Source organism: Plecotus auritus (genome assembly GCF_963455305.1).
Source record: "Plecotus auritus genome assembly, chromosome: 1".
In the NCBI taxonomy this organism is placed as follows: domain Eukaryota; kingdom Metazoa; phylum Chordata; class Mammalia; order Chiroptera; family Vespertilionidae; genus Plecotus; species Plecotus auritus.
In genome coordinates, this window is record NC_137770.1 from 51,071,255 (window position 1) to 51,084,518 (window position 13,264).

Sequence of the window (13,264 nt, forward strand, 5' to 3'; positions counted from 1 at the left end):
CCTAACTGTTCTCCCCTGCTGGCCTGGTCACCCCTAACTGCCCTCCCCTGCTGGCCTGGTCACCCCCAACTGCTCTCCTCTGCAGGCCTAGTCCCCCACAACTGCCCTCCCCTGTAGGCCTGGTCCCCCTCAACTACCCTCCCCTGCAGGCCTGGTCCCCCCAACTGCCCTCCCCTGCAGGCCTGGGTCCCTCCCAACTGTACACCCCTGCAGGCTTGGTTGCCCCCAACTGCCCTCCTCTGCCAGCCCGGTCACCCCTAACTGCCCTCCCCTGCAGGCCTGGTTGCCCGAACTGACCTCCCCTTGGAGGCCTGGTCCCTCCCAACTGCCCTCCCCTGCTGGCCTGATCACTCACAACTGCCCTCCCCTGCCTGTCAGCCATCTTGTGGCGGCCATCTTGTGTCCACATGGGGACAGCCATCTTTGACCATATGGGGTGGCCATCTTGTGTGTTTGAGTGACGGTCAATTTGCATATTAGTCTTTTATTAGGATGTCTGGTTTGACTCAGCTGTGAACTATTCTGAGGCAGAGCTCAGATAATCCTTTGACCTCAGTTAACATATCAAGGTAAGATCATTATTGAGCATGATTAACATTAACAGTACCCCTTTATTACATAACATTTGTCTTTTAAAACAAAACAGATTAAAATATTTTAAACTATGCAAATGAAAACTTATAGAAAAATTGATTTTGGTATCGTGAGCACACACTAGAGAACACCTCTCCTTCATGGCTACAATATAGGTTTCCTTTGCCATAGCTCATTTATTTTAAAATGTCATTTACCTTAAAAGAAAATTATTTTCTTTTGTATACCCCATCTGGACTAATGGTAGTACCATTACCCACTCACCACAGCCAGAAACACAAGTTTATCCTAGACTTTTCTTTTTCTCATTCTTCATATCCAATCAAATCATCAAGTCCTAAATATTTCTTTTTTTTTTAATTTAATAAATCTTTATTGTTCAGATTATTACAATTGTTCCACTTTTTTCCCCCCATAGCTCCCCTCCACCTGGTTCCCATCCCACTCTCTGCCCTTACCTCCCCACCACTGTCCTCATCCATAGGTGCACGCTTTTTATCCAGTCTCTTCCCGCACCCCCCACGCTCCTTTCCCCCTGAGAATTATCAGTCCACTCCCTTTCTATGTCCCTGATTCTATTATACTCATCAGTTTATTCTGTTCATCAGATTTTTTTATTCACTTGATTTTTAGATTCACTTGTTGATAGACATGTATTTGTTGTTCATAATTTTTATCTTTACCTTTTTCTTCTTCTTCCTCTTCTTAAAGAATACCTTTCAGCATTTCATATAATACTGGTTTGGCGGTGATGTCCTTTAGCTTGTTCTTATCTGTGAAGCTCTTTATCTGCCCTTCAATTCTGAATGATAGCTTTGCTGGGTAGAGTAATCTTGGTTGTAGGTTCTTGCTATTCATCACTTTGAATATTTCTTGCCACTCTCTTCTGGCCTGCATAGTTTCTGTTGAGAAATCAGCTGACAATCGAATGGGTGCTCCCTTGTAGGTAACTAACTGTTTTTCTCTTGCTGCTTTTAATATTCTCTCTTTGTCTTTTGCTCTTGGCATTTTAATTATGATGTGTCTTGGTGTGGTCCTCTTTGGATTCCTTTTGTTTGGGGTTCTGTGCACTTTCTGGACTTGTAAGTCTATTTCTTTCACCAGGTGGGGGAAGTTTTCTGTCATTATTTCTTCAAGTAGGTTTTCAGTATCTTGCTCTCTCTCTTCTTCTGGCACCCCCATAATTCAGATGTTGGTACTCTTGAGGTTGTCCCAGAGGCTCCTTACACTATCTTCAAATTTTTGGATTCTTTTTTCTTTTTGCTTTTCCGGTTGGGTGTTTTTTGCTTCTTTGTATTTCAAATCTTTGACTTGATTCTTGCGGTCCTCTAGTCTGCTGTCGGGTCTCTGTATAATATTTTTTATTTCAGTCAGTGTATGCTTACTTTCTAGTTGGTCCTTTTTCATATCCTTGAGGGTCTCGCTAAATTTATCAGCCTTTTCTAGAAATTCTTGAAAAACCTTATAACCGTGGTTTTGAACTCTATATCCAGTCGTTTGCTTTCCTCCATTTCTTTCATTTGTGATCTGTTTCTTTGTCTTCGCATTTTCGCTGCTTCCCTGAGTTGGGGGAGTAGCTTTGTGTGGTAGGTGTCCTATAGGGCACAGTGGCTCAGCCTCCCCAGTTACCTGAAGTGGACACTCTTGGTGCACCCCCTTGTGAACTGTGTGCTCAGCCTTGTTGTAGTTAAGTCTTGATTGTTGTTGGTATCACTGGGAGGAATTGACCTCCAGGCCAATTGGCTGTGAGGGTCAGCTGTGTCTATGATGGGAGAACTTCTTTGCTGGAGACACCCTTATGGGACAAGACTTGCAAAATTGCAAAAGCCTCTGTGCTCAGCTTGGATGGGGCGGAGTTTCAGGGCGGAGCCGACAGCCTTGGCTTCCCATCAGCCCTGCCCTATGAGGGCCCTGGGTCTCAGTGTTCCTCGGTAATTGCTGCAAGCACCTCTGAGAGAAAGCCGCCCTCGAGTTTCGCCCGCTGCCAGACAGTCCAGTTTCTCCCTGAATGAGTCAGGGTTCCCAGAAACTTGCCCGGAACTGGAGTTCAGCGCAGTCGGGAGCTTCCGTCTCCCACCCACTTTAGAAAGCCAGCCGCGCACTCAACCGCCAGTGCATTCAGCAGTCAGTCCTCTCTGTGCGCTCGCGCCTCCGGACCTCTGCCTTCCGCAGCTCCCAAGTCTCAGTGTGCTTTCTCTTTTCCTGACAGTCCAGATTCCCCCCGAATGAATCTGGTTTCCCAGAGTCTTGCCCAGGACTGGAGTTTAGCGCAGTAGGGAGCTTCCATCTCCCTCCTGCTTTAGAAAGCCAGCCACACACTCAGCCACCCGTGCATTCAGCCACCCGTGCATTCAGCCACCCGTCCTCTCCACACGTGTCTCTGTACCTCAGCCTTTTGCAGCTCCTCTGAGTCTCAATGTGCTTTCCTCCTTCCTTCTAGTTGTAGTATTTCCACTATGCCAGCTTTCCTGTGGTTCTGGATGGTGTCCGTTTTGTCTTTTAGTTGTAGTTTTGAAATTGTTGTGCGAGGCAGCAGTTTAGGTGTTTACCTATGCTGCCATCTTGGTTTTTCCAAGTCCTAAACATTTCAATCATTTGTTCCTTTCTGTCCACTAAACTGCCAGAGTATTGTTGCAGACCTTCATCATGCCTCACCTGCACAATCATTTCCTTGTATTTAGGCTTGCCCCATCCAGTCCATCTTTCCTACTGCTGCCAGGGTAATCTTTCTAAAATACACATCTCATTACAGCACTTACATAGTTTCCTTTAGAATACAATTCTAATTCCTTCACAAAGCATTTAAGGCTTTTCATATATCAACCATTGCCAGCCTCTCAATACCTAGTATATTGTTACAACTTTTATTGAGCACCTACTACGCGCCAGGCTATATACTAGGACACTGGAGATAAAAATAAAAATGAATATGACATAGATGGTGACCAACTACATGTGAACATTTTATTTATTTTTTGTAATTATAAAAAAAAATTACCATCTTGCCAAGGAGGAAATGGGCTGAAGTCAGGGAAGACTCTACTGAAAGAATGACATATAAGCTGTTAAAAAAGATTAAATAGGAACTCTCCTGGTGGACAAGAGCATAGACACATGATATAGCATGGTATATTGAGGAAGACATAAATTATGCCTTCTTCAGGACTGACCATTTTTAGAAGCTTCTTTAACCTTCCCTACCCTACCTCCAGCTGACTTAGGGTTTGGTCTCCTCTTTTGTCTATTTCTTTGTTCATATGATAATTATTATGGTTGGGTTTTTTTTGTTTCAATCTCTTCTAGTAGACTTAAGGATTTAGAGGGAATAAAATATCTTGCTAAGCCCTGGCAGGTATGGCACAGTGGTTAAGCATCATCCCATGAACCAAAGGTTGCCAGTTTAATTCCTGGTCAGGGCACTTATCCATGATGGGGGTTTCATCCCTGGTCCGGGCACATATGGGAGACAACTGATCGATGTTTCTCTCTAACATCAATGTTTTCCTCTTTCTCTCCCTTCCTCTCTCTAAAGTCACTAAAAAATATATATTTTTTTAATCTTGTTAAAACTCTGGATCCTCAGTCTTTAGCACAGTGCCTGGTACATGGCACATGGTTAATAAATACTTCATGAATGTACGATTGTATAATATTCTGAGCAATAAAATTTTTAAATAGGAGATGATTTACCACCTGGTTCATACAGTGGACTGGATGACAAATCAAGAAGCTTTGAACAGATTGCAGTAGATAGTGAGACTACAGCAGATTCCTTCTAAATCAAGCAGACCACATTCTAAGCCTGGGTTTACTTACAGGTAAAATGAAGGTGTCAGATTAGGTGTTTGATTCTACCTATATAAAACCTTTTGCATCTGCCCCCCCTCCCCCGTATTGCCTAATTCCACTAGCATTATCCTAGAACGGATTTTAAAAAATATCTCTACCTTGAATGACAAATGCCTTCTCACTAGTCTTCCTACCTTGAGTCTTTTTACTGCAATCCATCTTCCACATTGCTGCCAGAACGATTTTTCTCAAGCAAGGCTCTGATCACCTTCAAAACACCTTTTCCCATCCCACAACTGACTACAGAAAAAGTCTTCCCTCTAGAGCCTGTCATTCAAAGGCATCTACCTCTGACAAAAACATACCTTTCCAGTTTTGTTTGCAGCTTCTTCCCCTTCACTCATACTCTTCCCTCAACAAACTAGTTTGCTATTACTCTCCATACAGGCCATAACTGCCTATCTCACCTTACTCCTTCTCCTTGGCATGTGCTTTCTACCCTCTAAGTAGGAAGACTTGAACAGCAATCCCAATTCTACCAATTACTAACAGTACACAAGTTATTTTAACTCTCTTAGTCTTAAGTTCTCTCATTTCTAAAAGAGGGGTAATGATAACTTGGAGCTGTTGCGAGGGTAGAAAATAACATACATAATAGGCCTGGCACATAATAAATTATCAAAAAGTAATAGATTTTATTATTACTACCCTTCAATGTTAATTCAAAAGCCATCTTTTTCTTAAAGTCTTTTGTGATCCCACCCAGCTGGAAGCAACCTTTTCCTCCTTTAAGTTCCTCAGAGGCAGCCTTTACTTCTCTTGAAATAGTCATCTTTGCTTTTTATTTTGTATTTGGTTTACATACATATCTTATCTACCTGGCGGTCTTTCAAACATTCTGAGGTCAGAAACTTTGGCTGATTCAATTTTTTGTTTCCTTTAGTGTCTAAAACCATGACTGATTTGTGATAGACATTCAAGTATTTATCGATGAATAAAAGCTTAAGAAAATCTTAAGAATTATATGTTCATTTTCAGATGAAAAGCTAAACATTTAAAAATGTACATAAATTAATATAAAAGTATTAATATTCCCTTCCTCTCTTCAGGATAAATACAACAGAAAGCATAATGCTTCCTAGATTATTAAAAAATGTACATGCCTAATAATTCATTAAGTGAACTCTTGCTACCCAGGTTGCAAAAAACTCGGAGTCTATTCTGTCAGAAATTCTAGTAAATGTTCTAGTTGTCATCAGATTCCAAAAATACATTACCTATCTCACTCAAATGAGCTGTGATTTTAAAGAACTGCCAGGGATTAGGCTAATTGTGGCAGATATTCAACACCCCACTTTATGGGTTCTCAGATACAGCCCTCAAGATTCCTTAGGAACATACATTTTAGATCTATAAATTGGTAAGTTTTCTCAGTACAACATATATATATTTTTATTGATTTGAGAGAGAGAGGAAGGAGAGAAAGAGAGAAGTATCAATTGGCTGCCTCCTGCATGCCCCCTACTAAGGATCAAGCCAGCAACCCAAGCGTATGCCTTGACCAGGAATCAAACCTGTGACCTTTTGGTGCATGGGACCAAACTCAGCCACACGGGCCAGGGCCCTTTTCACATATTTTAAGAGACAATTTGGGGACTCTGTATTATTTAAGGTCAACGCCCGATTTAAATATTGACTATTAATTACTTCCTTCGTTTTCTAACTAACCTCTCAGACTTAAAATCGTTGGTGATAGTAGCCAATTATTTCCACATGTGAAGTGGTATTTGCAATCTTCCTGATCTGTATCACTTGGATGCTTTTTTTAAAAAATATGTTTTTATTAATTTTTAGAAAGAGGAAGGGAGAGGGTGAGATAGAAATATCAATGAGGGAGAAATATCAACATCAATCGATTCCCTACTGGGGAATCAGCCTGCAACTGGACCATGTGCCCTGACTGGGAATCAAAACCAGTGATCTCTTGGTGCATGGGTAGACGCTCAACCATTGAGCTACACGGGCCAGGCTGGATATTCTTATAGAAGTCTTCTCCTCTGGAAGATTGCAATTCTATTGCTAATGCAATTATATAGGCACACAACAGCAGAACTGCTTTATCACAATTCCTTGAGCCCTGGCCGGTTTGGCTTGGTGGTTGGAGTGCTGGCCTGGGAACATAAGGGTCACCAGTTCGATTCCAGATCAAGAGCAGGTACCTGGGTTGCAGGTTTCATCATCCTCAGCCCTGCTGGGGTGAGTGCAGGAGGCAATCAATGGATGTCTCTCTCACATCAATGTTTCTCTCTCTCTCTCTCCCTCCCTTCCACTCTCTCTATAAATCAATGGAAAAAGATATTCTTGGGTGAGGATTAAAAAAAAAAAGATAGGGTCTTGATTATTATAAAAACCATAAGATCAAATGGAATAAAGGGTCAGCAAACTGGCAGGAGAGAAATGGATTCAGTACAGAAGAAATTGAATAATCAATGACCTTGGAGATTTCAGACAAATCTGATTTTCTATTGAAGGCAGAGATATAAATAGCACAAACATAACACAGACACACAGAAACAAAAGCCACCAGCTCAACTTTTTGTCTGAAAACTTGTTAGGTCTAGAGAACTGTTCAAACCACAGCTGCTAATGGTTATGGATTTGGCAATCAAAATGTCTTTGTTTAAAAAAAAAAGTTTTAACTGCCTTACTATTGAGGTTACAAACCGCAGCCTTGATGCATTGTTGCAGTTAACATCCTCCCTGCTGTTTTTGAGAGCTTACATCTGCTGCTGGCAGATAAAACGCATGGGCTCCTTCCAGGGGAATACAAAAGTTTTAACTAGATGGCTCTCATTTACCTCAGTCTCCTGAGTTGAGCCTACAGTGCTTTCTGTAGCACTCCTACCTTGTCTAGGTTGATCCCCTGCTATTACTTAAGAGGGTTGAAGTCTAGTGGGATTTTTTTTTCTGGTACAAATCAGCCATGCCAACCATACTATTCTTAGAAGATAAAAGAAAGCCCTAACCGGTTTGGCTCAGTGGATGGAGCATCCGCCTGCGGACTCAAAGGTCCCAGGTTCGATTCCGGTCAAGGGCATGTACCTTGATTGCGGGCACATCCCCAGTAGGGAGTGTGCAAGAGGCAGCTGATCAATGTTTCTCTCTCATCCATGTTTCTAACTCCCTATCCCTCTCCCTTCCTCTCTGTGAAAAATCAATAAAATATATTTTTTTTTAAAAAAGAAGATAAAAGGAAGATGAATTCTTAGCTCAGGAGAAAGCACTTTTAGCACATATTTTAAAGCCACTTCTAGTGTAGTGCACTTGATTTTTAACCACTAATAAAACTTTTACTGTGTTGTGTGTTTTTTTTTAACTAAATGATCACACTATGCTGAAAATAGTGAGGGCTTAGTATATTTTAACTAATCAAAGAAAGGCCAAGAATTTGAGGTCAGGAAGTAAGTTACTGAGTTTCTTTGGGGAAGAGAAAAGTTAGGAACAAGATGGAGAAGTAAAATGTGGGCCAAGTCACATAAGAGATTGGTTTCAGTTGAAATAAAATTAGTATATCCACACGGGTTTTCAAAGAAAATGTAATTTAGCTGAGTGATGAGAAATGAGTGCGGAAATGCAGAAAGAAGACTTAAATCAGGAAAGTGTCTCTTGGATGATTCTCCCTCAGTGAGCTGATCTATGAGGATGCGAGAAAACCAAACATACCCAGACTAGCACTTCCAAAACTTACACACCACAAGATACCAGTTCTGAATATGCAAATACGGAGTGTTTGGGGAGAGGAGGGGAGAAGAAGGGACAGAGATGTGGTCAAAAGTTTTGTGAACAATGCAAGTTATATCCACCAGATATATCAGAGAGTTACATCAGAGAGTCATAATACATACTAGCATATTAAGGGCTCTGAGAAGTTTTTCAGTAAATAAATTTATTTAATCCAAATACATTTTCCAAATGTATATGCTCATGGAAACCTCACAACCCCCCTACCCTTGCTATTTTTCAGAGAACACCTATGCCATGGAATAGTTTGTGAAATGCTAGCGTAGGGTTATTATTCCTAAACTCTCAATTCATTCTTGCAGAAATGAGAATAAGGTTGGTAAAACAGACAAGGCAATTACATTTGGTACATCAAAGAACCCTAGCTCAAAGAGAGACAGACAGGTAGGTTACCAATCGTGCTTGAGACATTTTCCAAAAGCAGCCAAATACCAAAGCTACAACTTTAAAAGCTGTAAGATCCCCATTTGATAAACAATCATCAAATAGGGCTAATACCAATTCTGAATACATTCATGTGCTACCTTCAAACACAGACTAGAAACAATAGGGAAAAGCCACAGAAAAGCTGACCATAGGAAAAACAAGCATGGGATTACTGTGTTTAATGAAGCTTAGAGGCTTCTGGCATTTTGAGATATTCTAAAGTCATACATTAGGGAAATTCATAAGGAGAGTTGCCATGACCTCCAGATAGAAACATATGAAAGGATTGCTACACTTCAATAAGCTACCTTCAGCATTCTCAGGATAAAAGACAGAACAGGAGGAGTATTACGCTACCCTGAAAGACAGGTAACCTGGAGAAACCAAAACGATGTTTTGTTAATTAGATTTCTAATTACATAGACTAGGATTATAGTTTCCCAACCTTTTCTACATAAATTGTGGCAAAAAGACTAGCTATAAATCATTTGATCTTGTATCAGGTGGTGGTTTGCTTGATTGGCAAATGGGAAAGTAGGTTCCTTGCCAAACCACCACCCACACTGCCAGATGCTCCTGGTTATTTTTGTTAGAATGCAAATAACCTAAGAAGAAAAGTTATACTACGCTGTTAATGACTGTGAGAGTCTCTAAAATTGTAAACCCTACACGAATATAAGGAATTCTTACATTATTTCTAAACTGAAAAAAAAGGATAGAGTAAAAAATGACACTGAAAAAAATGGGCAAAGGGCCCATTAGATGGATAGGACAGGCACAAATGTGTGGAAAATGAAGAGCCTCCACATGTCTCTGGTTTTGCGTAGATCTAGATCAGTGCTAAGAGCAGGAAAAAAAAGGTCAGGAGTAAAAATTCATGCCAAATTACATGCATTGTATTTACATACATAAAGCAATCAGGGAAGGGCTGAGGAGACGATCCACAAGAAAATGAAAGGCAGAAAACTAGAGAGATAATAACTATTGGCTAAAATATGTGAAGAAAGGATAGAGAAGGTGATATAGGAATAGTGTTTTTTAAAAATGCAGACAGTAATAACACTAGTGAAAGGCATATACGTCTGGAAAGCAAAGAATTTACTGAGAAAAACTAAGCTGAAGAACACTTTCTTAAGCACAGTGGTAGAAGCCCTACAGCTTAAAGTAACGATTTAAAGTACAGGTAACCCATACTGATAGGTAAAACTCTTCATGCTTCAAGGATGATCCTTCTGATTTCGGATTTCTCTAGTCTGAATCTAAACACAAGGCTCTAAATTTCAAGTTTTCCAATTAAGCTAAAGTCCTTTGGCTCCCTCTGCTGTTCAAAAATGTACTTTAGTTATGTCAGTTCAATCTTAAAATGATCAAAATAAATAAAAATACACACATATGTATACACGCACACCAAACTTGGCACAATCCAGGCAATCAGAGTTCAAACATTTGCTTATCATGAATTCTCTGGCCCAGACCAAATGTTCCAGAATAAATAATAACAAATTCTATCATTCCCACCACCTAACTGAAATAATTCAAGGGATAATGGAAGCTTCATTCACCAAAAGCAGCGAACTTTTACTAAGGAATGAGAATCCTATATGTGTTATCTGGATTGTGGCAAAAGCTTTTTATGCAGAAATGTATATGTACCTATTCTCCATATACCAGAAATCAAAGCATCACTATACCATACTTTTTCTGTTTTTACCCTGGTCTTTTCTCTCCCTAATATCTCCTAATTAAGTTTCTCTTCACATGTTTAAATTCAGTTGCTAGCACCTTACTATCTTGAGGATATCCTGTGTTGAAGGATCTATATAGGTCAGTTATAGTGGCAAAGCAAGCATCTGTCCAAGAGAAGTATTCTTACTCACCTGATCCTTAAATTGATTCTGGGACAAGCAGTCAATTAGGTCCACACAGCCCAGTAGACAACCTGATGGATAGTCATTGGGAAATTCCACATCTGAATCAAGAATAAAGAATGATTAAATTTCCTTTTTTGTGACCATGGAACTCATGAATCTGTTTTCAATTCTGAACAAATCACTTTCTCTATTATCTATATGTAGACATAAGGAAAACAATGAGGTTTTTATTTGGCTCAACTATTGATATTTTAGCAAAAAAATTTGAGTGGCTGGTTTAGTCCACTCTCCACATCTTAAGCTATAGGAAAATTACCCACACACCATCGAAGTTCAAAGACCCCACAATTTCACTTCAAACAAATCAATTCCACTACACTCATCTGGATCAGACTAGATTTTGGTGATGATGGGTTTTGGAAACAAGCTACAGGTGTCAAGAGAAAACCCATAAATATTTTTAAAAAATTAAGAATGTCAGAACACACAAATTTAAAACAAGCCAGTTATATCAGTCAAAACAGAAATACATTTTTATAGAAACATGTACTTTTGATTCTGAAACCAAAACAAAGCTTGGTTTCATATATATGTATATATTAGAGGCCCGTTGCACGAAGATTCATGCAATAGGCCTTCCTTCCTCTGGCTGCCAGCACCGGTTTTCCTCCGGCACCCAGGACCCAGGCCTTCGCTCTGGCCACCACCTTCAGTCTTCGCTCCAGCCAGAGCGCTGCTCCTGTAGCTCCCTCCGCCCCCCACCCTCCCCCTCATAGCAGGCATCCTGCCCCACCCGGCCACTCCATGCCTGCATGCATGCTGCCCAGAGGCCCGGAGCGTTTGGAGGGGTGGGGCCGCCGCCTTCTCTGTTGTGTTAATTTGCATACTCACTCCTGATTGGCTGGTGGGCATCATGAAGTGACGGTCAATTTGCATATTTCTCTTTTATTAGTGTGTGTGTGTGTGTGTGTGTATATACATACATACATACATATATAAATAAATTTTTTTAAATTTATTTCAGAGACGAAGGGAGAGGAAGGGAGAAAAAGAGAGCTATAGAAACATCAATGATACGAGAAAGTCATTGATCGGCTGCCTCCTCCCACACTGGGGATCGAGCCTACAACCCGGGCATGTACCCTTAACTGAAATCTAACCCGGGACCCTTCAGTCCTCAGGCCAACGCTCTATCCATGGAGCTTGAATTTTAAAAAACTTTATAGGTGTTGCCCTGGTCAGTGTGACTCAGTTGGTTGGGTGTTGTCTGTGCAATGAAAAGATTGCCGGTTCGATTCCTGGTCAGGGCACATGCCCTGGCTGCAGGCTCAATCCCTGGTGGGGATGTGTAGGAGGCAGCCGATGGATATTGCTCTCACATCAGTATTTCTCCCCCCTCGCCCCCCGCCCCGCTCCCTTTCTCTCTCTAAAAATCAATAAAAAATCTTTAAAAACAAATATATAAAAAACCTTTAAAGGTGTGTCTGTATTTATCCTCTCATTCTATCTTAAAAAGAACTGTATGATCTGAATAAAAGGAAGGAAAACAAGAAACCCAAGGGTCAGAAGTGTATTTTGAGATCCAAATTTAGTGTGCTGAGGGTGATTGCCAAAATACACTGCTTAAGTCAACCAACCTTGATATGTCCAAATCCAATAGCAGATATCTATTTAGGTCACTACTGATAAAAATCTTATTTATGGTTCTTCCCAATCTAAAGATCCCAGAGTTTATAGCAGTCATTTTACTATCATAGTAAATATACTGTGAATAAAATTTTCTCAGATAAAACTAAGATTGCCCTGGCCAGTGTGGCTCAGTTGGACTGTCAACACATACACCAAAGGTTTCGGGTTTGATTCCTGGTCAGGGCAAATACCCAGGTTTCCGGTTAGATCCCCTGTCAGGGTGTGTATAGGAGGCAGTCAATTAGTGTTTCTCTCTCAAATCCATTATTTCCTCTCTCTTTCCCTTCCTCTCTCTCTGGAATCAATGAAAACATATCTTCAGGTGAGGACTAAAAACAAACAAAACAAAGTAAAACTAGTTGGTTGATTTCTGTATTGAGAACTAAAATTTTTATTTGCACTATTTGGCAAATTAATGCTTTCAACAGCTATCTATGACCTGCCACTAAACAAGCAAATACACAAAGTTTAAAGTCACTTTCATACTTTCAGCCAAAAAAAAAAAAAATCATAGGAAGAAGGAAGTGAGAGTCAGTGACTTCTCTCAATAAAGTAAGACTAAAAGGAGAATATATGGTTGTTACCTTTCCCACGAAGAAAACGATATGTAGTCTGGAGTTCTGAGACTTCTTGAGGGGAGGGTCTTTTGGCTGTGGCTGCTATCCAAAGTCGTCCTCTGTGAGGGGTGTACCAACTTCTGCCCTCCACCCTTAAACAAGTACAAATTTATCAGGAAGAATCTAAATTCTAGTGTCCTGGAGGATCTCATAATATACAATAAATTATCCAGTTGAACAAGAGATCTGTAGATGATACCTCAGCAAGAGGAATATTTTTTGTGAAAAATAATTCTCCCACAATACTCTTCACTTGAGTATGAATTGTGTTCCCTTTCCCCAGTTATTCCTATTATCAGAACAAGGACAATTCATCTCTCTCAGCTTCTGTTTTTTAAAATATGATCTCTATAACTCAGACTGGGGGCTTTCATTCGTCTCGGGACTTTTATAATCCAAATCTTCTATTTTCAAGGTATCCAAGTTGTCCCACAAAAATGGAAATCTGTGCCTTTCTTTGAGTCAAAGGCTAACCTT

The 13,264-nt window shown here is 40.4% G+C and overlaps 1 protein-coding gene across 4 annotated transcripts in view; it reads right to left on the minus strand.

Annotated features, from left to right (window-relative positions):
- TRIP4 (thyroid hormone receptor interactor 4) overlaps positions 1-13,264 on the minus strand; it is an 82,814-nt gene that overhangs the window by 17,721 nt on the left and 51,829 nt on the right. For all 4 annotated transcript variants that reach the window (XM_080658351.1, XM_080658353.1, XM_080658354.1 and 1 more), the window contains 2 exons: positions 12,755-12,879; positions 10,488-10,579 (listed from right to left, as the gene is read on the minus strand). In XM_080658351.1, coding sequence (XP_080514477.1) covers positions 10,488-10,579; positions 12,755-12,879 — 217 coding nt within the window. The remainder of the gene's footprint in view (positions 1-10,487; positions 10,580-12,754; positions 12,880-13,264) is intronic.